We start from the raw sequence: 27616 nt of genomic DNA, 5'->3' as shown, positions 1-27616 counted from the left end.
AAAAGATACTGCGTCTTCTAGAGGAAGAGTCACATGTTTGGCCAGACGCATAAGAGCTGCGTCCACAAGGGGAGTATTCTCCAAATTCTTTACTTCTTCTGACTTGAAGGGATACAATCTGGAGGTTTTATTAGACATGGAGGATTTTTTCTCTGTTTTACTCCATTCTTCCTCAATGATTTCCTTTAGCTCTGGAAGGAGCGGAAAGTTTGCATGTTCTCTCCCCAGGTGCTTGAAGAATTTTTTCTGCTTGGCTGGGGGAGTGGAAGGGTCTTCCCACTTCAAGGCTTCCTTGATTGCTTTGATTAAAGGGGAAACCATCGCGAAGTCGAACCCTCCAATGACCTCCTCATTAATAGACTCATCCTCAGAGGAGTCAGGAGAGGTAATATAGGGCTGCGAAGTACCCGGATCATCGCGGGCCTCTTCCGCCGGCGGGCCAGACGCGGTGGTAGACTGGCTCAATGTGCGAGGTGCTTCCCTCTCCATTAGGGATTGCTGTAACACTCGTTTCACAAGAGACTCTAAACGCTGGTTTTCCGTCTCTTTTTCCCCAACCGCACGGGCAAAACAACGGTCACATAAGGACTTGCCCTCCGGAACTCGTGTCCTACATCCCCAGCAGGCTCTGTGGTCTGAGCGGCTGTCATGGCGGTGGGAGCGGTGTCTTGAGGAGGAACGAGAGCGTCTCCTCTGGTGGGATCCGGACTGTGAGTCTCGTCTGGATGAAGATGAATTGTATTGTGGCTTGGCAAGGTCATTGGCATTCTGGACCGCATTTAGCGGGTCCGACCTAGAAGGGCTGGGAAGAGAAAAAATAGGGGAAGGGGAGAGAAAAAAGGCAGAACATGGTATCAGCACGACAATAATGTGCATAAATCTCATCCCCTCCCCTCACGAGCACATACCTTGTGCGTGAGGGCTGGCCACTTAAAGGCGGTGAATTGTCCATAACCAGGGACACGAAATGTCACTTTAATAGTCTGCAGGGATAATGGTCTAAGAAAACCTAGGCATCAAATATGAAAAGGTTTTAGAGAAAAGAAAAAACTCTGCTTGCCTCATTTTTTTTTTTTTTTTTTTAATATGCACAAAGCATGTACCAATGTATATTCAAGGCAAAGGGAAAAAAAAAAACAACTTCCAGCCGCATAAGTATATATTTAGATAAACATATATAATGATAAAAGAACATTTTCCATTATTTTGCTTCTTTTTTTTTTTTTTTTTTGCAGAGGTTTCCACCACTCACCTGGAGACCAGCAGGGATCCGCTCCTCCTTTCCCTACCAAGGGAGATCCCAACTCAACAGGACAGGAGGGCGGAATTTAAATTCCCCGCCCGTGACATCATTATCCCCTACTGCGCACGCGCAAAGGGGAACCGCCGTACGGCGCCTGCGCGGACGACGAACGAGCCGCCGTACTGCGCATGCGCAAGCCAACCTCGCTCTCAGGGTGGCTACAGCGCAGGTGCCAGCGGCGGAGACTGCCGCAACCCGGAAGTGCCGTGGCGGGCTGGAACGCACGCGAACCAGCCGCCATGAGGGGGATAGGACACACTGGACCACCAGGGAAAATACAGACAACACATAGAAATACTGCCATGGAGTATGAGAAAACAGCCACAGACCTTGCCAGCCGTTGATGAGAACTGTCCGCCGGGCATACAGAGGCGACCACCCATCCACCAAGGGGGAACATTCAAGCCTCTTTAAGCTACTCGCCCGCTCATAGCTGGGCTTTTTGAGCTGCACCGCACAGGTATGCCAATCTTGGATTCAATCAATCTTGATGCGAACAGCATGTGTAGGTCCATAGAGGAGGACAAAAAAGGAACGCAGTAGCTAGTGGTGAGCACTCATTTATGGGAATGGGGTCCTATAGCATTGGAGAGGAGGCGGGGTTAACCCACACGTAGGCTGCCATGGAGTCTGTCAGGAAATGCTGATTTTTACATGTAGGAGCAAAATGCCAGAATTGGCCTGGGCTGAAAGTGGTTGGTGTCCATGTATTTTAGGTAGCAGAAAAAAAAAACAATCAAAGCGTATACTATTGTTTTTTGGGCCCTAGTACAGGTGAAACAACAAATAAATATTAATATTAAAATAAAGCACACAGGTGGTTTTACCATAAACATCAGAAGTAGGGGAATGTATTTTGAGGTTGTTCTTTGGTGATGGGTCATAGGCATGGCAAGAAAGATCCAGCTAAAATTACCCCCCAAATGTTTTTTTTTAAATTTTAGGCAAGTTTTCTTTTGATAGTAAAAAACAGGAGACATCCAATATCATTTAGCACTTACTGAGGGCTCAATCTTACTGAGGGCTCAATTTATTTTGAAAAAACAAGGTATAAGTTAAAGTGGTTGTAAACCAAGTTGCACCACTTTAACCTACAGGTAAGCCTATAATAAAGCTTACCTGTAGGTACTGGAAATATCTCCTAAACCTGCACGGTTTAGGAGATATTTACCATATACGCTTGCACTGAGATCATCGGTGCATGCGCACTGAATAAAGGGCACGATCATGCTGTATCTAAAGGTCCCATGCCATGACCAGCGGCTCCCACGTGCATGCGCGGGAGTGACGTCACATGGGAGTCCATGGCCCCGGAAGGAAGAGGGGTGAAGATGGCTTCGTTTGCAGGTAAGTGCAACATAATGGGCTAGTATACAATGCATACTAGCCCATTATGCTTTTACTTTGCAGGGGAAAAAAGAGGAAGTAAAACCCATCAGGGTTTTACTTCCTCTTTAACTGAATACAATTAGCAGTTGCAAAGATATGTACAGTTTTACTAACACATGCCAAAGTTGCAAAACCTTTGTTTAGACATTAAGATTTGTTTGACCTTCATCATTAGGGGTTATTGGATCTTTTCGGGAATGTTGATAATTAACTTACTTAAGATCCATCTTTCCATCGTCTCAACAGATAAACATTCACAGGGCATCTAGAAAAGACATAGCAATGTTCAGCCTAGACGAGTAATGTATATTTGAGATCTAAATTTAAACTGTACAGTATATAACATATACATAACATTTACATTTAATATTTGTGTAACATAAATGTTAACATCAGTTTACTTTTTGTATCATAAAAGTCTAAAATAAAAGTAAAAGAGTAGAGGACATTGGACCATTGGATCATCTGGACTGAACATCTAACAATCTGTAAAGGCCAGGGAAGACAGCTCAAGTGGCTGTGAGAATACTCGAACAGTGACTATATCTTATTGGATACAGGCGCTGGTCACCCAGCATTTTTCTGACTGACTCCTCCATCAAAAGTCAACTGAAAAATAAACTTTTGTCACACTAGGTGATGCCATCAGGGGCACTTACAGATCAAATTTTGGCTGATTCAGTATGACTCTAATGCCACGTACACACGATCGGAATTTCCGTCGGAAAAACCTTGGATGGTTTTTCCTACTGAATTCCGCTCAAGCTTGCACACAAAAGTTCTCTGAACTTTCGACCGTCAAGAACGTGGTGACGTACAACACTACAGTGAGCCGAGAAAAGGAAGTTCAATGCTTCCGAGCATGCGCTGAATTGTTTCCGAGCATGCGTAGGAATTTTGCGTGTCGGAATTGCTACAGACGATCGGAATTTCCAACAGCAAAAGTCCAATGGAGCATACACACGGTCGGAATTGTGACCAAAAGCTCACATCGGACTTTTGCTGGCAGAATTTCCGATCGTGTGTACACGGCATTACAAAATGTAAGCAATGTATGGCAGCGTTTCGTTTTGTAAACCATTCTGGATGCTTTTATAACTATCCTGACATGTTACTCTCTCCCCTCTAATTTTACAGCCCACTCTTTACTCCTTATTTTTATTACCCTATTTTGTTCACGCTTCCTCAACAAGTTATGCACTGAATGTTAAATCTTAACTGTAACAACTGTACTTTTACCCACTAAGTGCACAGTGCTGCACAACATGCCGGTGCTTCATAAAAAAATTAAACTTTTCAGTCTTACCGTATCTGAGGTGGAGGGAGCAATCATAGCGGCAGGGTTGCTGAGGAAACTTAAGAGTTGGCTGCCTCTCCATTGATCTGCTGATTGTGATTTCCGACAGAAGAGAAAGTGCATGGACTTCAAAGCATCTGTCACACTCTAAGATTGCAATTAGACAAACACAATGGTCAACTGAGCGGAACCTGCAATATTCTCCAGCATTTATGTAGTCATTTCTAAAAAGCTTAACTCTAAATTGTTTTGCAATAAAAAAATTGACTATTGGCATGATTCATTAATAACCAAATGTATTTTTACATACAGCTAAGTACTTCTATCTGCCTTGACATAAGCCTTCTATAATCCTCATTACTACAGCTTGGGCGATTGGAGAAGAGTGCCCAGTGTCCAGAAAAATGTCTCACTGGGCGCTCTTCTTCAATCACCCAAGTGTTTCCTGCGATAACGCCCCCATTGCCCTTATCAGTAATGTAGCAGCCCTAGACCTTAATGGAGTCTATCACCTACCACCTTAAATTGGGATACAACCCACTGGAAGCAATTCCCTCTATACCCTCCATACAGTAACCTGCCGCTAGACAGCCTCCAGTGGCACCAGTCTAGCGCTGTCTTCCACCCCAACTTGATAATCACTACAGCTGGAACTGTGAGGTCAGTAATAGGAGCCAATCAGAATTCTGCATTGCACAGCGCTGTTTATTTTCCATTGAAAGTAGGGCAGAGCAAAGTAATAATGACTTCACTGTGCTGCTGCTACTTCACTGTCCCAGGAGAGAGGATCCTGTATTGCCAAACTGCATGGATGGCAAAGGGGGTCAAGACCTGGAGAAGAGTGCCTGGTTCACACCACTGGCTGCTCAAATTTAGAAATCCTTTGGCAGGTAAAACAGTTCCCACATTTGTATTTGAACTGCATGTTTGGCTGTTTGCCTGGAGTTCAGCTTGATGAATAATATGCTGCTTTGAGCACTGTAATGCATTAAAAAACTGTGTGCCCATAAGAACAGGGCCCTTGCTTATTGGTTTCGTAGTAGCAGACCAACCGAGGGCCATAAAATTCGAATGCTACAGAGCAAAAGCCACATTAACCTCCAAGAATTCCTGATAAAAAAAAATCCTTACTGGTGCTTTTCCAATTTTAAGCAGGCTATAAACAGCCTTATGTCCCCCTGATTCATAAACCAAGCACCAGTCAGATTGCTGCAGTAGTAACCACAGCATTGAGGATCAGATTCACCTTTATGGCTGGAATTGCAAATGTTACTGCAACACATGTTAAAGCACAATATATTAACATAGCAAGGAAAAAGAGTGCATTCATTGCAGCGTACCACAAAGCATGGTAATGCACTACTGTACATTGTGGTGGGGTGCATTGGTCCAAAGCTGTGTATTGGCAGCCCATTGAAAGTGCACTTGCTGAAAATCTACTTCATACCATAGAGGAAAATGGGATTCAAAGTAATGAGGGGGTTTAATATATGACAATATATTATGACATAAATAGGCAATATCTAAAGACCATGCTGTGTTTTTAACTTTGACATGTTTGTGTAGCCTGAAAATTTGCTTCAGAGAGACACACATGAAACAATAAACAGGCGGCTACTGGAGTCACGTGGTATCCTTTTTACACCTCCACACCAAACAAATGCTGGCTTGTTTGTGTACGCATGTCAGAATCAAATGATATTTAGTTTGTATACTTCCACCTACAAAAAAACCTTTTTATTTCCTAAACTTTTGCTATCAAGGTTGGCCAGTTCATGATGGAGCACCCAAATGTGCTCATTGGATGGTCCTGTTGGCTGCACAGTCAGATTGTAATGTATATGATGAGCTTTATACATGGTACAATATTCTTTGCAAAGGTCAGAACTAGCATCAAGTGAATGCAAAGAAAAATCCTCTAGTCAAAAAGCTATCCACTTTTATAATTTTACATAAATCTGGAAAGATCCACAACTTATAATATTTAAACAACCTGATTCTGATACCTGTGAAATTATAAATGATGGTAACTAACTTGACAAATTTCTTAGAGCTTGTCCTATCTGAATGCCTATGTTAGCATGTATTGTGTTGATGTGTATTTTGGTTGTGTTGTGTTTTGTAAAAATAAAATTGCTTTAAATTGACATTAATGGCAAACTGCAAGTCAGTGCATCTAAACAAGATTTTTCCAACAAACATAAACTGAGCAAACTATTGAAAGCAATGGATGTTCTCATGTCCATCTACTTTCCTTGCACTGGATGGAAAAAGCAGAAAAATGCATAATGACACATCCTTAAGAGTTATATGCTGACATAAAACTATAGCAACGCAGAACAAAACTGATAGTAAAACCTCAGGTGGATTTCTTAAAAGGTCAGACATAAACCATCTAGATATGTCATTCTGGCAAAGGTACCAGAGTTCCTAGAAAAGCCAATTATGGAGGCTATCACATTTATGACATTTTGTGGCTGCGTTAATATTCAAGACCATGTTATATTGCTCTTGAGTTTATTCTGCCATTGAGATTATTTTGCGCTGCCATACTACATTTAGGAAAACATTCACACTGGTGATGAGCATGCATTTTCCAATGCATCAGTATGTGCCTGCATCACACTTGTAATGGTGTGTCAGCGGGATACTTTAGCTATTGCCAATGTCTATTATAAATGTGAGTAGAATACACACTACAACAGACAAACCAAAGTCACTTACCTTAGTATGAGGTCCAAATTCTTCACTTAGTTTTTTTAGCGGGTTGTCATACTCTAGCAACATTTGTCCCAGCCGTGCATATGAAGGCTCACTGCAGAGACAATATTTCCAAAACCCATTATTACTTTTAATAGATTGTCTTGGTACAACATTTTCTTGTGTACAGTATATGTTTGTATTGTATGCCTGGTGATGCTAAAAAGGAACAACTGTCCATAATCAAAAAAGCCTTGTTTTTTTTGTTTTGTTTTTTATCAACAGCTTTTTTTATTAATTGATTGATAGATCATTAAAACCACTTAGTGACCACCCCATAGTAGCTTTACTGCTTTTCTGGGTAGGGGGCGTGCACATGCGCCGCTTCAGCTGTGATCAGTCACAGCAGAAGCCAATTAGCATGTACTGGCTAATGGATGTCCACCGGCACCCGCTGATCGGTGAGGAGACAGACTGGACAGAGCTCTGCCTATGTAAACAAGGCAGAGCTCTGTCCTGTCAGTGGGGATGTGCTGGATTTTGTTTCCCTGCAAAGCAGGGAAACAAAATCCAGCACATCCCTTAGTAAAAGCACCACATAGTACACACAAAACCACTGGTTAGGCACACATTTAACCCTTTGATCACCCTTGATGTTTAACCCCTTCACAGCCAGTGTCATTAGTACAGTGACAGTGCATATTTTTAATACTGATCACTGTATTAGTGTCACTGGTTCCCACAAAGTGTCAGTTAGTGTCAGATTGTCCACCACTATATCACAGTCCCGCTATAAGTTGCTGATCGCTCCCATTACTAGTATAAAAAATAAATACATAAATAAATTAAAATTCCAGTATATATACCAGTTTGTAGACCTATAACTTTTGCGCAAACCAATCAATATACACTTATTGGGATTTTTTACCAGAAATATGTACCAGAAAACATATTGGCCTAAAATTATGAAAAAATTAGATTTTTTAAAATTTTTTATTGAATATGTTTTATAGCAGAAAGTAAAAAATTATGTTTTTGTTTTTTTTTCAAAATTGTAGGGCATTTTTGTTTATAGCGCAAAAAATAAAAAACCCATTGGTGACCAAATACCACCAAAAGAAAGCTCAGAAAATTACATAAATTGAATTTATGTACAGCATTGCATGACTGCGTAATTGTCAGTTAAAGTAATGCAGTACCGCATATCAAAATATAGCTTGGTTATGAAGGAGGGGGGGGGGGGGGGGATCTGCAGGAGGTCCAGTGGTTCAATCAATTACATGTATTACTGGTCAATCGTATTGTTTGATCAATATTTTCATTCAACCGCAAAGCTTGTAACATATATTTTAATTGATGTTAAATTGCTTGTTTACAATTGCTCAAACCTAAATCAATTGCAAATTGCTATGTCTATGGCCACCATTACTTTACTGCAGAGTTCTGCGTATGAGAGAAGGAAGAAGCACTAGGAGTTGCTCTTCCTTTCACTGTTCATGCACAGGAGGGACAAAATCTGCAAGTGCTACTTAAGTCTAGATTCCCACTTAAGCGGTTGATGTGTTTTTCAGGCACGTTTTGCGTTTTTAAACCCACGTTTTTGATGCGTTTTTGCATGCATTTTTCATGCAGTTTGCATTTTGTGTTTTTTTTATGTCCCTTTACAGCTGGTTGCTAAGGGGCAAGCCAGCCACCGCATCCTTAACAACCGATGAGTCAGTCATCAGTTGAATGTAAAAAAAAGAATTACCGGGAAAAAAAATTGGGAAAAAAATGGCGCCCTCTGGGTCTGGTATGGATTTTGAGGGGAACCCCACGCCAATTTAAAAAAAAAAAAAGCCCCCCCAAATGCATACTAGACCCTATCCAAGCATGCAGCCTGGCAGTTTAGAAAAGGGAGGGGACGAGCGAGTGTCCCCCCCTTCCTAAACCATACAAGGCCACATGCCCTCAACATTGGGGGGTGCTTTGGGGGCAGGATGGGTAAGGGTAACAAGGGCCTCTTCCCCACAACCCTGGGCTGTGGTTGTGGAGGTCTATGGGCAGGGAGCTTATCGAAATCTGGAAGCCCCCTCTAACAAGGGGACTCCCTGATCTGGCATCGTGATTGATGATGGATCCACGTTGGGGGACCTTTTTTTTTTTAATAAAGGAATTGGCAAAAACTCTTTATTCACTTGGGGAGCCATGTGAATGAGTATGGGGCTTAGTACCCCTACCCATTTACCAAAAAAGTGTAAAAAGTGAATAAAGAGTCTTTGCCAATTTCTTTATTAAAAAAAAAATAAATAAATGCCCCGGATGTAGATCCATCATCAATCACGATGCCACCGCCACCGCTTGCCATGAAAGGTCCCGCAGTCTGCCTGCCCCGCCGTGTGACATTTCTTAAATAGCCATGGGGCGGGCCCGGTGCATGCTGGGCCACCGACATCACAGGGTGGCGGTATGGATTTGGAGGGGGACTCCATGCTGTTTTTTTCACAATTTTTTTAGCCAACAATTTTTTTTTACGTTTTTAACTGTCAGCGGGAAACCCAGAGTTCAACTTTAACTGATAAATGAGAGCATTTTGGTTTTCCTTCTCCACTAAAAACAGAAATATCCACTGTCAATGGCAAACAGGTTCCAAAGATCAGAATCAGCACAACTTAACACAGTACAGCTGTCACAAGCAACGTTTAAAAAATTCTCTTGCTTTTGTTGGCCATCATTTCAATAGAAATTTCAATAGACAGCAAAGAAGACAGACAAATGATTTCTTTAATTAAAACTTGAAGTGGTACAGGGCAGCGGTTGTGGTGTTGTGGCTACTGTACTGGAATGCTATTCCTCACACTGACTACTTAGGGACACACAATAAGACCCATGGGCTCGAATTAAGCTCTCAGGCTGCAGGGTAGGTTTACTGAAAATAAGCCACCGTCAGCTGCATTTATGGAAAAGTCATTTTACTCTTTATAAAAAGTTACATTTCTAAAATGTAATAAAATAAATGAAAATGACAAGAAGTAAAATAAAATAAATGAAAATGACAAGAAATATTTTTTTTTTTTATCAAGAATGACATTTGCTAAGTTTTTACATTTCAATCAAAATGCCATCAATTACGTGCCCACGCATTTTGCATAAGAGTATAGAGTTACCATCTGCCTTTTTACCCCTTCACACCATCTTAACACAAATATACGGCCTCACTGGACTGAGCTTTTTTTCCGTAGGGCCACATATTTGCATATCTCCCATGTGGCTCGCTCCCAGCACAGAAACCGGGGTCTCAACGTGAGCCCTGGGGCCTGTTCCAACAATCAAGACCCAGAACTCACAATTCCAGGTCACCTGATCACTATATGGCCTCTGATTGGCTATCAGAATGATCAGTCATTGTAAAGCCCGCCCCCCGTGTTTTCTTTCTCTGTGAATAGAAGGGAGAGATACATCATATCTCTCTCCTTGCAGAGAAAAAAGTGCATGTAAAAAAAATAAGTTCAATAATAATAATAAATAAATACAAAAAAAAAAACCTAGATCAAGGTTTGATCTAGGGCAGTGCCAGGGTTAGTGTTAAGGTAAAGGTCAGGGTCAAAATTCAAGGTGGGGGTCAAAGGTCAGGGTCAGTATTTTTGGGGGACAGGATTCTTTTTTTTTTTATTAGTATCAATGTCAGTTAGTGTCAGTGCATTTTAGGTAGTATAAAAAAAAGCAAAATGTGCACTATTGTTTTTGGGCTGTACTATGGGAACATAGTACAACTAACACACACATATGTGGCATCGTCAGGAGAATTTAACTATGGTTGTTCTTTGGTGTAAGGTTATGGTACTCCCAAGAAATATACAGCTAAATTTAATTTTTTTTTTTTTTTTTTTACTATTTTGAGCCAGTTTTCCTTTGATAATAAAAAAAGATCAGGAGATATCCATACTCATTTACCTCTAAATGAAAGCCCAATTTGTCCTGAAGAAAAACAAGGTATATTCCACCTTGACGCACAAAGTAGTTGATGATTTGTACAGTCTTACTAACACAAAGTGGCAAAATTGTGCTTAGGCATTTAGATTTGTTTTACCCTTAGTTGCGAATGGGGTTAAAATATCTTAAGGTGACCCTGACACTAACTCACAGAAATAAATGTAAAGATACCCTGTAAAAGAAGAAGAATTATACTTACCTGCAATTCCAGTCTTTCCTGTAGAGTTAGGGGCCCTGTCAGCTATCCAGTTCTCCTCTAGTTCCTCCTATCATCATTATTTCAGTACAGGACACTAGAGCTGGCAAGAGGGACCTGGATACAACTGGAACCATCAGATATCAAAAGTAGCCGCAGCTCTGCAAGGGAGTGAAGATTAGAGCCGCCAGCCACTGGACAGTTAAAGCGGAACTAAACCCTCCTATCCAATACAGCCAAGGAAGCTGCCAGCTGTCTCTGTTTGAACTGCAGCTGCCTGTGGTCAATTATGACACCAGTCTTTTGATGGTTTAATAGTTTGATTAAGAGCACAAGCAACTGTGACAGTTATGGTTCAGGGCATGTTTTGAATGTAACAGTAGGAAAATCATTGGGTATAGTTCTGCTTTGAGTATACTTCTTTTTTTAGTGTATACTTAGTTTTATTAGTGATGGGGTCATTTAAAGCAAAAAAGAGGGGGGTTGCAGGGACACACCCTGCTGTCACTGGACTTTAACCGATTCAGCCCCGGAAGATTTTACCCCCTTCCTGACCAGAGCACTTTTTGCAATTCGACACTGCGTCGCTTTAACTGACAATTGCGCGGTCGTGCGACGTGTCTCCCAAACAAAATTGACGTCCTTTTTTCCCCACAAATAGAGCTTTCTTTTGGTGGTATTTCGATTCTGCGATTTTTATTTTTTGCCCTATAAACAAAATAAGAGCGACAATTTTGAAAAAAACGCATTATTTTTTACATTTTGCTATTATAAATATCCCCCAAAAATATATAAAAAAACACTTGTTTTCCTCAGTTTAGGCCGATCGTATTCTTCTACATATTTTTGGTTAAAAAAAATCTCAATAAGCGTTTATTGATTGGTTTGCGCAAAAGTTATAGCGTCTACAAAATAGGGGATAGTTTTATGGCATTTTTATGAATTTTTTTTTTTTACTAGTAATGGTGGCGATCTGCGATTTTTATTGTGACTGCGACATTATGGAGGACATGTCCGACATTTTTGACACATTTTTGGGACCATTGTCATTTATACAGCAATCAGTGCTATAAAAATGTACTGATTCCTGTGTAAATGACACTGGCAGTGAAGGGGTTAACCACTAGGGGGCGGGGAGGGGTTAAGTCAGTACTAGGGAGTAATTACTAACTGTAGGGGGGATGGGCTAGCAGTGTCACTACACTGATCACTGCTCCCGATGACAGGGAGCAGAGAACAGTGACACTTGTCACTAGCAGGGCTTTTTTTCAGGGTGAACTTGGTGGAACTCAGTTCCACCACCTCTGGCTTCGACCCTCGGGGGGGGGGGGGGGTCTGCTCACCACAATCACTTCTGTGTTTACAAGTGACAGCCCTGCACCCTGTGTGTAACCCCCCTGAACTCTGCACTCTGCATGTAATGCAATCCTGGTACTTAATGCCCCTTTAAGACCCTCCTACTGTTCGTGAAATTTGACTGACCACACCCACTACTTGATGTGATTTGGAGGGTGTGTGAGTGGAGGGGTTTTAGGGAGTCGTGGTTGAGTTCCAGAACCTATTGTTTGAGAAAAAAAGCCCTGGTCACTAGGCAGAACAGGGAGATGCCGTTTACATCAACATCTCCCCGTTCGTCCTCTCCGTGAGGCAATCGCCGGTATCCCCACGGCGATCGAGTCTGCGGGACCCGCGACCTGACTCACGGAGCTCCCGGCCGGCGCGCGCACGCAATGGCACGGCGGAAATTCAAATGAACGTACCTGTAAGTCCATTTGCCCAGCCGTGCCATTCTGCCGACGTACATCGGCGTGCGCCGGTCGGGAAGGGGTTAATGGGATACAATGAGACAAGGATAAATTTGAGTAAAAAAGTTTTTTATTACAAAAAATGTTTTCAAATCCAATGAAATTTGTTAGATCATTGAACACAATAAAAAAAAATACGCATATCATGCTTCAGTATAACATAATGAACCTCCTAACACCTTGTAGTGTACTTATAGTTAATAAGCTTGAGGTGTTCGGGTTATTCAATCTGCCAGGGATTGACGTGTTTCGCTAGAAGTCTGAATAACCCGAACACCTCAAGCTTATTAACTATAAGTACACTAGAAGGTGTTAGGCGGTTCATTATGTTATACTGAAGCAGGATATGCGTATGTTTTTATATTCTATGATCTAACAAATATCATTGAATTTTAAAACATTTTTTGTAATAAAAAAAATTTTGTAATAAAAATCTTTTTACTTCATTTTATCCTTGTCTCATGGTATGCCATTAAAGTCCAGGAACAGCCGGGTGTGTCCCTGCAACCCCCCCCCCCCTTTTTTTTTCTAACAATTTTTTGGATGTAGTATGGGTAGAGGTCGTTTTTTGGTAATTTAAAGCAGATTTTTAGAGGCAAATCTAAACTGTTATGTAAAAATGCATGGGCACATCACATACAAGCCAAAATTGATGGCATTTGATTGAGATGCAAAAACTGAGCAATTGTCATTCGTGACAATAAATTCAAACACTGCCTTTGTGCTTAAAGCTGTATTAAACCCAAAAATGTATTATTGCATTTTACTAATTCCTAGATATGGTGGCTTTTTTGTCCTTTATTGTCACCTGGTGATCCTGCCAGTAAGTCTGTTATTTTTTAACTTCCTTAAGGGCTGGATCACACCAGTGGCTGTTGTGTGGTAGGATGACTGCAGTGCCGATACACCAAATGCAACACATCACACTGTCAACATTTTTTTTTTTCTAACAAACTTTATTGAAATGTCACACAGTCCTACTGCATCTAGTGTAAATCAGCCCTCACATAACAAGCTGTCCAGCAAAAGTGGAAGTTAGAGGGTTGAGACAAAACATTTAAGACTGACAGGGATGCTTACAATCACCAGCTTTCATTCATTTATGTAAAACCTTTATCTCAAAAAGAAAAAAACTGTTGCTGTAACTGCTTGAGTATTAGCTGGAATTCAACTTCATTTTCTAAGCTAAGTCCATCAAAATCTGCTGGTGCTTCTAGCACTATCTTTGCCCCTGAATAACAGTACCCCTGCTCAAAGGTGGCTCTGTTGCTCCTCCATCAAGAGTGTAGACACCTTAAGATAGAATGTGTGTTACTGGCCCGAATACCAGGTGAAAATAAAGCAAACAAATAGCCTAAAAATGAAAACGAATGCAGCCACCACATTTAAGGATTGGTAAGCTGCAATATATTACTTTTTTTTGGGGGGGGGGGGGTAAATACTGTTTTATTAATTCTAAGATCACAGTGTCCCACACCAGCATCTCTACAATGAGTGGAGACTGGTGATCTAGTGCTTCAGTTTGTGCCCACTGCCAACCAGTCCCATCCTGGTGACCCACCTCCTCTTCAGTGAAAAAGATAGAAGATTTGGGATCCACCGCTTCAAGTGACCATAGCGTTAAATAAGTAAATGGGACTTCTAGGTAGCTTGTTTTTAACTCAGCAATTAGTTGTAAGGGGGTAAAGGGGTGTGGGGGAAGCGTGTATTATTGATGATTAAGCCCGAAGACTTGGACCTGGAAGTCTTGAAAACATAAAGTGCTCAGTTATGCAAACACACATCAATTCACAATATGAGGTTGATTTACTAAAGGCAAATAGACCGTGCACTTTGCAAAGTGCAGTTGCACTCTGCAAGTGCTTTTGCCCTAGAGCTTGATAAATGAACAGAAGCTCTGCTGACTTCCATCATCTAAGCAAAAATACATTTCCCTTGCATGTGATTGGCCATTTTTTGTAAAGTGAAGCTTTACCTCATTTACTAAGCTCTGGCGCAACTGCATTTGCAGCGTGCAACTGCACTTTGCAAAGTGCACAGTCTATTTGCCTATAGTAAATCTTGGCGGGGTGGGGACGGGAAGCCCCTGTGATCAATTTGGTGACTATGTCTGACCCTTTACTGAAGGCGGCCTCCATACGGAGATGGACCTGCCAAGCATCCCGCATTCAGCCCCCACTAGTGTCCTCCTTAGGAAGGTGTGGAGGGAGTTTCAGAAGGCTTTGAAGATAAGGGGCACATTGCCCTTTGCCCCTTTGTGGAATAACCCTAACTACTCAGAGCTTCATGATCTACAAGGGTTTACCTCATGGAAGGAGAAGGGGATCTGGTTCGTTCCACAACTATATGAGGGGGAGGTGCTAAAAAGGTATAAAAATTATGTCAGGAATACCAATTAGCCTCAAGGGGTTTTTATCAATATCTCCAACTATGGCATGCCCTGCGGGCACAGCAACAGACCTGCTCCCTGACAGTATCATCATCGCCATTGTTGATGGAAGTCCTCTGGGCGGATGCCCGGAGAAGACTGATATCCAAGATCTATGCGGAATTATTGTCCTCGGTCCAAGATCATGCCTCCTTTAAAGGTCGAAGTAAGTGGGTGAAAGATATAGGGGATATAGATGGGGACCAATGGGACATTGCTTTAGAACCTATACCTGCGGTATCTATCTGTTTCAGCATCCCACAAACTGTCACAACTATTTATCCTGCATAGAGCCTATAGAACGCCAGTGCAATTACATAGGTGGGGAAGAAGGCATTTCCCCTTATGCCCAAAGTGCAAAATACACCAGGGGGACTTTATACATCTACTCTGGTGATGCCCGAAGCTCCATTGGTATTGGGCGGAGGTGTCCCAGTGCATTGCTAGATTAGCTCAGACACCTGTTCCATTGAACCCCCTGGTGTACCTGCTAGGGGCGATTGATATCGAAACGTATCCCAAAGGAATAGACTACATGATTACTAGGTTGATGTATTTAGCTAGAAAACTTATTGCACGATATTGGATGGCATCTACGGTCCCCACTGGGAAACAATGGATCAGTTATGTTAACTCCTTACTTCTTAGAGAACGCCTGGCATACAGCCGTAGGAAGGCAGTGGGTAAATTTAACCTCATCTGGCAACCATGGCTGGAGGATCCTAGCCTTGTTCCGCCACAGCTGGTAATGGACAGACTTCTTATGTAGAGATTTACTGTTTGTGATTGGGGGGGGGGGGGGGTGGGAAACACTGATTCGGTTATGTTTACAGTTATGCGCTGGACTCAGAAGGATCCGTTGGCTGAAGAAGTGACTAATTCTGATATGTTATAGAGGATCATAAGTGCTGGTTAGTGTTCGGGGTTAGGGGGGTACAGAATTTTATATACGCATTGTATCCTGCTCAAATAACATGGACTCCTGTTATGGTATGGTCTATGCATGTAATGTTCAATTTCATCTACTGTTATGATTGTATGTACCATATGAGCAATGGATAAATAAACAAGTTTTGATTAAAAAAATTATTAGAGAAACTAAATCACAGAATGTTACTTCTTTTTTCACTGGCTTACTGAAGCCCAAGAAACACAAAATGAAAAATTAGCACCTATTTAGTGCCTGTCATTAAATGCTTAATTATAAAAGTATGCCTTTATAGGAAATAGGTCTAATATTTTTTAATTGATACAGTTGTTATTGTAAGGCATCTGGTGTGAAGAAGTATATTTTTGTCTCTTCATACCCCATGCTTCATGTTTAGTCTATGTGCTGTGTGTTACCTACCTCTGACCTTGCAGCATCTCAGAGGCGCAGTTGAAAAGAGCAACAAGAGTCTTTCGATCATCGATTCTTGAGATCAGCATGATGACAGAGAAGTATGTCACTATTAGGTCCAGGTAGCTCTTCGTGAGGTTGTAATTTATGTTCTGCCAATTTGTCACACAGGAAATATGGTTATTTACTGATTGGAAACTTGTCTCTAAAGCTAGCCATACGTTTGCAAATTTTCAAACAAATGCACCTACGAATATTTGTATGAATATTTCTACAAAAATCCTCACTACATTTTAGGATGTCATGAATGTCATTCAACTGTAATGTAAATTGTGTTTGCTTTTAACATTTGAGTTTGAAATGAATGGACTTTCTCAAATGAAAAACTACATTCAGCCTCAGTTCTCACTAGATGCGGTGCGAATTCACTGCGCAACCCGTTCATGCAAACAGATTGCGGAGTTATGTTAAGTTAACGACACCCTGAAAATGGTTTGCAAAACTCAGTGCGATTTCCAGAATCAAGTTACATGGGTGTAAACGCGATTCGATTTTGGTGCAGACAAAAAAGGGGTCCTGCACGAGTTTGGTGCGAATGCCGTGCGATGTTTGGCTCAAATCATAGACCGGAGATACCACATGTAATTCGCACAGGAATGTGCTGCGATTCCTGTGCGAATTACATGTGGTCTCCCGCACTGCATCAGTGTGAACCCGGGCTTACTGTTAGAAATATGTTCATTTAGAACAAACATTTCACACTGCTCCTTTGAATTTTCTTCCCACCGCAGTTGAAAACAAACATCAATTTGACCCCAGTAATGATTATAAAGTTGAACGAACGTTCTTAAAATGAAAAATTTCTAACCAAATTCTACAAGCGTATGGCTAGCTTAAAAGGTAACTCCAATTTCATGGGAGAAAAAATAGCAAATAAAGAAAAAATAATATAGCGTGCACAATTGCGATACAAGTCATATTGTAATTGAGTGTTATTAAAAAATACCTTTCCTGACAGACTCAATGACAGCCTACTTGTGGGTTAACCCACTCCCATAAATTTGAGCTCACCATCAGAGACTGCATTCCTTTTTTGTCCTCCTCTATGGACCTACATCATGTGAACTCACGTTAGCTCATACGGCATCCAGTCCGGATGATTCCTGGAGTTGGGCCTACTAATAATGCAGTGCAAGCCCAGGGCCCAGCCACGGGCGGGCCAGTGGCTTCAGGCATAGGATACCCCAGTGGTGGAGGGGAGGCTGCCTGCGTATGCCCAGGATGGGACATCTAGCAAGGTACACTCGGCTGGCAAGGTCTGAAACTGGCATCATCCTCCCAATGGTAGTTACTTATGTTTATTTTGTGTCTTCGTTCCCGGAGCCCAAAACGTCCAGGCGGATTTCCTGTCTTGTGTACATGTAGACAACAACAAACGGTCCCTTTATGCGGAGATGTCCTTGGGAGTCAATCCCAAAGTGGACCTATTCGCATTCCCCTGCAACTTCAAGATCAGGAAGTATTACACTCGGGGTCGTTGCAGCCAGGTCTTCGGAATAGATTCTCTGACAGATCGGTGGAGCTTCAGCAGGTCATCCTCAGGTTTCTGCAGAGACTCCGAGCGGAAGCAGTCGAAATGGTGGTGATAGCTCCTTACTGGCCAAACAGGCCATGGTTTCCCCTCCTGACCCAGCTCAGCTTCCAGGACACGGGTCCTCTTCCCCTTGCCCGGCACTACTGAGACTGATGGTCTGGTTCTTGAGAGGGACAGGCTGAAAACCCTTGGATGCGCGTCAAGAGTAACCTTCACCCTCATGAGCTTGAGAAGAGCAAGAACAAATAAGGTCTATGGGAGAATATGGGCCAAGTTCGTGGAATTCTCATCCCCTACGGGAAGATCGTTCAGAGATCCGGGTATCCAAGATATCCTGGAATTCCTACAGTCTGGTCTAGATCTGTCTCTGTCCATCAGCTCCCTCAGGGTCAAGTCTCAGGTCTATTGGCCTTCTCCAGGAACATCATGGGCTATTCACCCTTTAATCCGACATTTCTTCCGAGGGGCGGCAAGACTCAGACCCCAAAGGAAGCCAAGATTCCCCAAGTGGGATCTCCCTCTTAATCTCGACTCACTGGCCGACTCGGTACCATGGAAACCACTCCAGTTTCTTTCAAAGACTTCTCTGCAAAAGTCGCTTTCCTCAGCCAAAAGGGTCTCTGAGATCAGGTCCTTAGGTCATAAAGAACCATTCCTGACTTTCTTCCCAGACTGGGTGGTCCTCATCCCTATGCTTGGCTCAAACCCAAAAGTTACGTCAATGTTCCATGAGAACCAAGAGATTGTCCTACCTATTTTCAGGGCCTCAGGGTCCACGGAGGCTCACCCACTGGATGTAGGGGAAATACTGAAGGAATACCTGTGAGTTACTTCCTCCTTTAGACGTTAGACTACCTATTTATCTTACACTACGGGAATAGCAAGGGGAAGCAAGCTTCGACCAGAACGATCGCGGCCTGGATCGCCCAATCCATCCAGCAGGCTTACAGGGCTAAGGACTTGGCTCCTCCAGAGGCGGTGATGGCACATTCCACCAGGGGCATGGCGGCTTCTTGGGCGGAAGCCCAACATGTGGCTCCGGATGTCATCTGTAAAGCGGCCTCGTGGGCCTCCATTAATACTTTCATGTCTCATTATTGCATAGAACCTGCTTCTTTATCATCTGTAAACTTTGGTTTGAGAATCCTGTCGGTTGACAGGGTAAATTAAAGTTTCTTTTTTATCAGCATAAACGCCCGTTTGGTTTGGCTAGTTATTTCCCACACGTAGACTGCAATGGAGTCTGTCAGGAAAACAGAAAATTTCCTATCAAATACTTACCATAATTTTCCTTTCCTGATGGACTCCATGGCAGTGGGAGTTCCCACCCATTGGTCAAGAGTTGGCTAGTTACGGAATGCAGTCTCTGGTGGTGAGCTCAAATTTATGGGAATGGGGTCCTATAGCATTGAAGAGGAGGTCTGGTTAACCCACACGTAGGCTGCCATGGAGTCCATCAGGAAAGGAAAATTACGGTAAGTATTAGAGCTGCACAATTAATCGTTAAAAAATCGTGATCTCGATTCACCTCCCCTGACGATCTCTCCTGCTGAGTTTGCCGATTCTTTCATATAAACAAGTGGAGAGATTATCTGTTCACTCAGCTGTCACAAGAAAACATCCAGGCAGTCTGCCAAGTTTAGAACTTGAAACATTGTATCTAACTTCCTTCTTAGATCAAAGGGATAAACTTCTCTGTGTAAACAAATAACCTGGGCAATCTGCCAAGCTTTAAACAACGTGTAAATGCAGGAAGTCAGGAAGTTTAACCACTTAAAGTCTAAATCTTTTTCTGACACTTTTTTCTTAAGTTAAAATCAATATTTTTTGCTAAAAAAAATTAATTGGAACCCCCAAACATTAGAATATATATATATATATATATATATATATATATATATATATATATATATATATATATATATATATATATATATATATATATATTTTTTTTAGCAGAGACCCTAGGGAATAAAATGGCAATTGCTGCAATATTTTATGTCAAACTGTATTTGCCCAGCGGTCTTTCAAATGCAATTTTTTGGGAAAAAATACACTTCAATAAATAAAAAAAAAAAACAAACAGTAAAGTTAGCACAATTTTTTTTGTTTTAATGTGAAAGATGATGTTACGCCGCGAGAATCGTGAGAGAATCGTGATCTATCCTCTAAGCAAAAAAATCGTGATTCTCATTTTAGCCAGAATCGTGCAGCTCTAGTAAGTATTTGATAGGAAGTTTTCCGTTTTCCTTTTCAATCTGCGGCCTCTGTAAATTTCTATATATGCATTGCAATATGTTCTGTAAACAGAGTGTGTACTGACCACTCTCCAGAAACATAATTTCCTGCTTACGTGATTGGCTCACCAAGTTTCCCAGAAGTCTGCCAAAAAGTCAGATTTCAGGCATCCCCTGCAACAAAAATGTCATTTTTGGTGAGATATTTCCAATAGGAACACGTCTAAAGGGATGCAGGCCCATCAGCTTCCTAATCAGTGCCCTACAGCTGCCACAGCTGACAGATAATTATGAAACTCCCATTAGACCCACTCAGAACAGAGGCACATGGATTTTTTCAGAATAACAAAAGATAGGAATCTGCAACAACGTTTGTTATAATCCTTGCAATGTACATAGATCGCCCAGGGAGAAATATTTTTTTCTCAACAAAAATGGAGTTACGCTTTAAAGACAACATAAAAATTACAAATAATGCTGTCCAGTAAGAAAGGGAAAACACCTTTTCAAGCAGTTACAATTGTCACTCCCCACCTGAGAAGTCTTTTACCAGTGTCGGTCACTGGCCCTGGTTTATTATGACTGTCTGAGTCTCCCATTCTCTGAGACTGGAATAATTTATCAACCTTGCCCACTAAAACAGATATACCTCTGATTAGTTTTGGGCGAACGGTTCAGGACGAGCAAAAGTTCAGCCCGAACAACACCTGTTCGCCCTGTTTGGCAAACACCTGAATTTGCGGGACGGTCGGCGGGACGTTCACCCACCAAGCGCGCCATAATGCACTGCACGCTACACAGTGCATTCTAGGGCCCTAATTGAATGCAGCCTTGCACCAGAGGTACAAGGCTTTGCCAATTAGGGCACAGAGCACCGTCAGAGCCCTGATTGGACAAAGTGATGATGACTTTGTCCAATCACGGCTCCGTGCTTATAGTCCCACCCCACACCATAAAAGGTTCCTTGCCACTAGCTGACACTAGTGCGCAGTCCACCGCAGGTGCCAGAGCGGCTTATTCTGTCTCTAGAAGATTATGGGGTGAAGCCACCATCAACACCAAAAGAGTAATTTTTCTGCAATTGTGTGACAGGGGCATCAAATTACATTTTTCTACAGCAAGGCCAATTCTTCACCAGCGGTCAGGTGCAAGGCTTCATCCAGTTAGGGCCTTAGCATATACTGTGCAGCTCACAAATTCGGGTGTTTCCCGAACGGGCGAACAGGCAATGTTCTGGCCGAATTTTTGCTCGGCCCAAACCTTTCCCCCAACACTACCTACAACTATGTAGACTTATGCCGCGTACACACGGTCGGATTTTCCGACAACAAATGTTGGATGTGAGCTTGTTGGTGAAAAGACTGACCGTGTGCATGGTCCATCGAACATTTGTTGTCGGACTTTCTGCCAACAAATGTTGGCCAGCGTGTTCTCAAATTTTCCGCCAACAAATGTGTGTTGTCAGACTTTCCGATCGTGTGTACACAAGTTCTTTGGAAAAAAGTTCAAAGTACAAACACGCATGCTCAGAATCAATGCTGACTATTGAACCTCCTTTTTATTGACTCACCGTATGTCTTGTATGTCACTACGTTCGTAATCGTTGGCCAACATTTCTGTGACCGTGTGTATGCAAGTTGGAGCCAACAACCTTAAACAAAACTCCACGGTTTTGTTGTCGGAAAGTCTGATCGTGTGTACGGGGCTATAAGAGCTTACCTAAGTAACCCATTGAAAGTATTTTCATTATTGACCCTGACACAGTGGTATTTTCCCTGACCAAATACCCACCACCCTACAGTAAAAAATAAGTAAAAAAAAAAATTAAATTTAAAATTATGATAGAGAAAAATAAAATAAACGTCCCTCATGTAATTGAGTGCAATTTCATTTTGAATTTCAACAACCACAAACCTTAAAGAGTAACTCCACTTTTGTAAAAAAAAGAAAAAAAATCCCCTCTGGATGATCAGTGTACATTGCATGGATTTTACCAATCATTGTTGCAGAAAATTTAATTTAAAATTATGATAGAGAAAAATAAAATAAATGTCCCTCATGTAATTGAGTGCAATTTCATTTCGAATTTCAACAACCACAAACTTTAAAGAGTAATGCCGCGTACACACGGTCGGACTTTCCGGCATACTTGGTCCGGCGGACCAGAGTGTGCCGGACAATCCGCCCGTGTGTGGGCGGCGGCGGACTTTTCCGGCGGACTTCTTCCCAAAAGCCCGCCGGACCTAGATTTTAAACATGTTTGAAATCTTTCCGTCGGACTCAGTTTCGGGCGGAAAGTCCGCTCGTGTGTGTGCTGGTCCGACGGAAAGCCCGCTCGTGTGTAGGCTGGTCCGACGGACCAAATACGACACGAGGGGATGGTATTGCATCTCGCGCTCGCTGCAATAGGAAAAACAAATCTTCCTATTGCGGCGAGCGCGGGGCATACCAGGCCCTTAGGTCTGGTATGGATTATAAAGGGGAACCCCGCTACGCCGAAAAAACGGCGTGGGGTCCCCCTAAAATCCATACCAGACCCCGATCCGAGCACGCAGCCTGGCCGGTCAGGAAAGGGGGTGGGGACGAGCGAGCGCCCCCCCCCCCTCCTGAACCGTACCAGGCCGCATGCCCTCAACATGGGGGGTGGGTGCTTTGGGGGAGGGGGGCGCCCTGCGCCCCCCCCCCCCCAAAGCACCTTGTCCCCATGTTGATGAGGACAAGGGCCTCTTCCCGACAACCCTGGCCGTTGGTTGTCGGGGTCTGCGGGCGGGGGCTTATCGGAATCTGGGAGCCCCCTTTAATAAGGGGGCCCCCAGATCCCGGCCCCCCACCCTATGTAAATGAGTATGGGGTACATGGTACCCCTACCCATTTACCTAGGAAAAAAGTGTAAGTAATAAAACACACTACACAGGTTTTTAAAATATTTTATTAAACAGCTCCGGGGGGGGATCTTCCTCCGGCTTCGGGGGTCTTCTTCCGGCTTCGGGGGTCCCTCCGCTTCATCTTCTCCCGGCGTCCGGTTGGTTCTTCTCCGCTCTCCGGCCTCTTCTCCCGGTGTCGCAGGTCTTCGGCCGGCCCCTCCGCTCTCTTCATGTAGCTCTATTGCGAGCGGAGGTCCGGACTTCTGGGCTTCTTGGCTTCTTGGCTTCTCTTCTCTTCTCTTCCCCCAGATGTTGACACGACGCTCTCTCCGGCTGGACTGGTCTCTGAGGGCTGCGTTGTGACTTATATAGGCGGAGACCCCGCCCCCATATGATGTCACAGTCCTTGGGCATGCTGGGACTGTGACGTTTTAGGGGGCGTGGTCGACCACGCCCCCTAAAACGTCACAGTCCCAGCATGCCCAAGGACTGTGACATCATATGGGGGCGGGGTCTCCGCCTATATAAGTCACAACGCAGCCCTCAGAGACCAGTCCAGCCGGAGAGAGCGTCGTGTCAACATCTGGGGGAAGAGAAGAGAAGAGAAGCCGAGAAGCCAAGAAGCCAAGAAGCCCAGAAGTCCGGACCTCCGCTCGCAATAGAGCTACATGAAGAGAGCGGAGGGGCCGGCCGAAGACCTGCGACACCGGGAGAAGAGGCCGGAGAGCGGAGAAGAACCAACCGGACGCCGGGAGAAGATGAAGCGGAGGGACCCCCGAAGCCGGAAGAAGACCCCCGAAGCCGGAGGAAGATCCCCCCCCGGAGCTGTTTAATAAAATATTTTAAAAACCTGTGTAGTGTGTTTTATTACTTACACTTTTTTCCTAGGTAAATGGGTAGGGGTACCATGTACCCCATACTCATTTACATAGGGTGGGGGGCCGGGATCTGGGGGCCCCCTTATTAAAGGGGGCTCCCAGATTCCGATAAGCCCCCGCCCGCAGACCCCGACAACCAACGGCCAGGGTTGTCGGGAAGAGGCCCTTGTCCTCATCAACATGGGGACAAGGTGCTTTGGGGGGGGGGGGCGCAGGGCGCCCCCCTCCCCCAAAGCACCCACCCCCCATGTTGAGGGCATGCGGCCTGGTACGGTTCAGGAGGGGGGGGGGCGCTCGCTCGTCCCCACCCCCTTTCCTGACCGGCCAGGCTGCGTGCTCGGATCGGGGTCTGGTATGGATTTTAGGGGGACCCCACGCCGTTTTTTCGGCGTAGCGGGGTTCCCCTTTATAATCCATACCAGACCTAAGGGCCTGGTATGCCCCGCGACGGGGCTAGCAAGGTGTCAATCTCGCCGATAAAAGCGGCAAGATTGACATCCTTCTCTAGTCCCGTCGCACCTGAGTCACGTTCAAAATGAACGGACTTGTCCGTGTGTGGGCAAGTCCGTTCATTCTGAAAGTCCGCCGGAACTCCGGCGAAAGTCCGTCGGAAAGACGGGCGGACTTAGCCCGCCGGAAAATCCCGGCGTGTGTGGGCAAGTCCGTTCGTTTTAAAGTCCGGCGCACCTGGCGGACAAAGTCCGTCGGAAAGTGTGCCGGACCAAGTAGGATAGAAAGTCCGCTCGTGTGTACGCGGCATAACTCCACTTTTGTAAAAAAAAAAAAAAAGAAAAAATCCCCTCTGGATGATCAGTGTACATTGCATGGATTTTACCAATCATTTTTGCAGAGTCTTAACTGTTTATGCTCTTAAGAAAAAGCTGTTTGTGATCTGCAGAGTGAAACTGAATGGGAGTTTTCATTATTATTCAACTGATGCACTTCTAGTGTTCTAATGAGGAACTTTGCAGTGTCAGCTTCCCTTTAGAAGTGATTACCCTTTGGGGCTATCCCACCAAAAATTAAATTATTGTTGCAGAGAATGCCTAAAATCTGATCTGTATCTTAGTGCAAACTTCTGGAAAAATCAATCAGCCAATCTCACAAGCAGGAAATGACCGTTCTGGGTTTCTGGGGTACGTACACATCTCCAGGTTGGCATATTGCATTGAATTTTACAGAAAATGACAGCACTGCGGATTGAAAAGGGAAGGTAATTTTCAATAACATTTAATGTGCAAAACCACTGCACAGAGCAGGTAAGTATAACATATTTGTTATTTACAAAACAAAAAAAAATTGCATTTACAATCATTTTAGGCTCAGTACACACTAAGTAGACTCTAAAGTCTTGCAATTTCCAGTGCAACTTAGGAGTAATGCCGCGTACACACGAGCGGACTTTCCGGCAAACTTGGTCCGGCGTACTGGAGTCCGTCGGACAATTCGATCGTGTGTGGGCTCCAGCGGACTTTTTTTCTCAAAAGTTTGACGGACTTAGATTTGAAACATGTTTCAAATCTATCCGACGGACTCGAGTCCGGTTGAAAAGTCCGCTCGTCTGTATGCTAGTCCGACGGACAAAAACCGACGCTAGGGCAGCTATTGGCTACTGGCTATGAACTTGCTTGTTTTAGTCCGGTCGTACGTCATCACGTACGAATCCGTCGGACTTTGGTTGATCGTGTGTAGGCAAGTCCATTCATTTGGAAAGTCTGTCGTAAAGTCCGTCGAAAAGTCCGCCGGGCAAAGTCTGCCGTAAAGTCCGGTCGTGTGTACGCGGCATTAGACTTTGATAAGACTTTGATGTGACTTTGAAAGGACTTTTACACCCTGTGGCACTGAAGTCGTGTTGACATCGGATCAAAGTAGTACAGGAACCTTTTCTAAAGATGAAGCGACTTCAGTAGAGCTAATTAAGACAGCTCTCATTAACTAACATGGGATTTCAGACGACTTGAGGTCTTACAAGTCGGATCCCAAGTCACAGCAGTGTGAACCGAGCCTTAAGGTAAGCGTTACTATAATAACTCAAAATATGTGCTCAATAAAACAAACAATTTTTTAATACTTCCTTTTTATACAGTTTAGGGAACAGCTGCACTAAATCTTTGTCTTGATCAAAACTGGAGCCTTTGGTGGCTACAATGTATCGCTGTGTATCATTTAAAGCAGAACTGTTTTTACAGCTGCAGTCTACTTGCATATAGACACCTAATTTACTGATGTATATAGAAAACCTGAACTTACAATGTCAAAGTAACACTGGCAGGCATCGATAGTATTCAACAATTCATAGACGTGATCCTGCAGGGACAGGAAGATATGTTATAAATACCAGCAAACAATGAAAGTACATTACGTTACTGACTATTTGGAAGCTGCCAGTTTAGTGGAATCTGCAGATTTTGCCTATTGATTAGTAGCATTCTAAAGCCGCGTACACACAATAAGAATATCAGACAAATGATCATCTATTTTTTTTGGCATGCTAGTCTCATATCAAAAATTAAGAGGTTACTAAAGTTACGAAAATTCTTTTACGACAGAATACAACTTCAGAAGTAATGTAATGCTTTGTATTGTAATATATTCTTTTGTTTCTGATCATGCGTGGTCTTCTGTTTTTTTTTCGGAGGAATACTGTACTAATTAAACAAAAATTATACGTTCTGGTATCGTACAAGAAAAATTTTCATGCTTGTCCCTTCAGATAATTTCGCATGAACTGTTGTGATCAGCTCTTGAAAGCTGTTCACTAATGATCAGATTATCATACGATCGCTTTCGTCCAATTTTCTCATCATGTGTACTAGGCCTAAGAATGCTAGTTAGAAACAGCTTTTCTTCCCTACTTCTTAAATGGAGGTAAGTTAAAAAGCAAAGTTGCTGCAAAAGAAAATGTGTATACTCTGTTCAATAATTTTAATATTAAAGCTGAACTCCAGTCAGATATAAAAGACATAAATGTATTTTTCTAAATGTGCATGAAGTTGACTTGGCATTAGCCTCCTCAAGTCCCTGTACAGCAGAGTTCAGACTACAAAACGGAGAGATGGCCCTGGGAGCAGTCAACTGTTCTGCAGTGCTCATGTGGTAAAAAGGAACATGTTGATAGGAGCAGAGAGCAAAGTGACAGTAAAATGAGCTTATCATTCTGCCACTTCTTGACCTGTAAATGTAACCAAATTGTAGCACAGAAAATCAGGTATGTTTCTCTGTCAGACAGGACTGTGTATTGCTGTAGTGCTTCTAAATCTTAAAACTGGATGGACAGCATTAGAAATCTTTGGGTGTCTAAAACATTTCTCTGATGTAATTGGATGGTGGGTGGTGTGTTCTACTAGATACGACACCTCATCCCGAGTCAAAAATCTCAAAATAGGGGAAATCGGATGATGGGATTATTGCGGTGCCACCAAAAAACATAAATATTGGAACAATTTTTTATATAAAATCATTTAATTTTTAACATCTAAAATGTTTATGTGAAAAGGTACAAAAATACAAAGCAAAAAACAAAGATACAGTTCAAATAAATGACCGTCACCAAAGATGTTGAAGGGTGATCGTAGTCTTTTGTTCCCAACTAGTTTCGCCAAAACATTGGCTTC

The 27616-nt window shown here is 43.0% G+C and overlaps 1 protein-coding gene across 1 annotated transcript in view; it reads right to left on the bottom strand.

The window, feature by feature from the left end:
- The window catches only part of NCKAP1L (NCK associated protein 1 like), a 382805-nt gene that overhangs the window by 320324 nt on the left and 34865 nt on the right, over positions 1-27616 (bottom strand). The window contains exons 4-8 of the mRNA XM_073613639.1: positions 26253-26309; positions 16439-16581; positions 6714-6804; positions 3999-4136; positions 2909-2957 (exon numbers count right to left, since the gene is read on the bottom strand). Of these exons, the coding sequence (XP_073469740.1) occupies positions 2909-2957; positions 3999-4136; positions 6714-6804; positions 16439-16581; positions 26253-26309 (478 nt within the window). The remainder of the gene's footprint in view (positions 1-2908; positions 2958-3998; positions 4137-6713; positions 6805-16438; positions 16582-26252; positions 26310-27616) is intronic.

Source organism: Aquarana catesbeiana, linkage group LG02 (genome assembly GCF_042186555.1).
Source record: "Aquarana catesbeiana isolate 2022-GZ linkage group LG02, ASM4218655v1, whole genome shotgun sequence".
NCBI classification, from domain to species: Eukaryota; Metazoa; Chordata; class Amphibia; order Anura; family Ranidae; genus Aquarana; species Aquarana catesbeiana.
This window is presented reverse-complemented; position numbering and strand designations above follow the sequence as displayed.